The 1693-nt window shown below is 37.6% G+C and overlaps 1 protein-coding gene across 1 annotated transcript; it reads left to right on the plus strand.

The window, feature by feature from the left end:
* The first annotated feature begins 95 nt into the window (after nucleotides 1-95).
* On the plus strand, nucleotides 96-1409 carry LOC101493520 (glucan endo-1,3-beta-glucosidase 8-like). Its single transcript, XM_004517242.4, has one exon. It carries the CDS (start codon nucleotides 148-150, stop codon nucleotides 1261-1263), a length of 1116 nt encoding a protein of 371 aa, XP_004517299.1. The 5' UTR covers nucleotides 96-147; the 3' UTR covers nucleotides 1264-1409.
* The last annotated feature ends 284 nt before the right edge of the window (nucleotides 1410-1693 follow it).

Consider the following 1693-nt stretch of genomic DNA (forward strand, 5'->3'; position numbering starts at 1 on the left):
CAAATACATCATTGCCATCTTTAGTAGGAAGCATCAGTATTATACTATCAATGAAATGTATATTTTCTTTCCTTGCTTAAAATTGAAATATGTTCATTGTTTTCTCTTTTTGACCATTTTTCATGTGAATTTAAGCATTCTTTCTATATGTTTCACAGATATGTAGCAGTTGGGAATGAGCCCTTTTTGAAATCTTACAACAATTCATTCTTGAACATCACACTGCCTGCACTTCAGAACATTCAAAATGCCATTAATGAAGCCGGCCTTGGAGACACCGTAAAGGCTACCGTGCCCTTAAACGCCGACGTGTATCAGTCTCCGGAGGACAATCCTTTACCATCTGCAGGAACATTTCGGCCTGACATCAGCGGTCTTATGACTGAGATGGTGCAATTTCTCAACAAGAACAGCGCACCATTTACCGTAAACATATACCCCTTCTTAAGTCTTTACGGAAACGATGATTTTCCGTTTAACTACGCCTTCTTTGACGGGGTAGACGCTCCGATAATGGACAATGGAATTCAATATACCAATGTCTTCGATGCAAATTTTGATACATTGGTTTCTGCTCTCAAATCGGTCGGTTTTGGGGACACGCCCATTTTGGTAGGAGAAGTAGGATGGCCTACAGAAGGCGACAAGAACGCCAACGCAGGCAATGCATTAAGATTCTACAACGGCCTTCTTTCACGTCTCGCAGCAAACAAAGGAACACCTCGCCGTCCTGGATTCATCGAAGTTTATCTGTTCGGACTCATCGACGAGGACGCCAAAAGCATTGCGCCGGGGAACTTCGAGAGACACTGGGGAATATTTCGATACGACGGACAACCTAAGTTTCCAATGGATCTTACTGGTCAAGGTCAAAACAAATTTCTAATAGGTGCACAAAATGTGAAGTATCTTTCTCCAACATGGTGCATGGTTAACCCTGATGCCAAAGATCTTAGCAAACTAGCTGATAACCTTAATTTTGCTTGCGCTTATGGAGATTGCACTGCACTTGGTTATGGATCTTCTTGCAACAACCTTGATGCTATTGGAAATGCTTCTTATGCATTCAACATGTACTACCAGGTGCAAAATCAGAATCGTCAAGCATGCAATTTTCAAGGTTTAGCTAAGCTTACTACAGACAACATTTCAACACCTACTTGCAATTTTACCATTCAGATTGCTCCTTCTTCAGCATCTTCTTTGATGCCTTCATTTGCTGCTTTGTTGTTTGTTGCTCTTTTTATGATTCTCTTAGCTTAGTATTTTCTTTGTACATACATTAGAGAGAGATGCTGCTGTTATTTTTTATTTTTGGTTTCTTCATTTCTTGGAGATAGGTACACTCGATGATATTTAGTTTATTGATTTTTGATTTATTTAATAAAGAGTTTTTCAGATTCAGAGTACTTTATTTTGATAGTTTTAACTTCTGCTTTGTAGGCTTATGCTAGTTTATTTCACCGACATCTTACATTAAAAGTATATTAAATGTTTGAAATGACATTAACACAAAGATGACATGTATAATTAAATTCAATCAATTTAATTTTCATTGTTAATTTATAACTTACTCTCTCGATTTTTCACAAGAAATATAATTTATATTATAAACAGCTGCAATCCAAATAGTGTAGTGAAAATAACTTGTTCTCCCTCCCTCCATGTGATTCCTTATATTGAGGTGGGACCA

The sequence above is a fragment of the Cicer arietinum genome, unplaced genomic scaffold (assembly GCF_000331145.2).
Source record: "Cicer arietinum cultivar CDC Frontier isolate Library 1 unplaced genomic scaffold, Cicar.CDCFrontier_v2.0 Ca_scaffold_5762_v2.0, whole genome shotgun sequence".
Lineage (NCBI taxonomy): Eukaryota > Viridiplantae > Streptophyta > Magnoliopsida > Fabales > Fabaceae > Cicer > Cicer arietinum.

What these genes read in the sequence shown, in the direction of transcription:
- LOC101493520 (XM_004517242.4), top strand. Translation starts at nt 148, where the DNA reads ATGTTTCACAGATATGTAGCAGTTGGGAATGAGCCCTTTTTGAAATCT.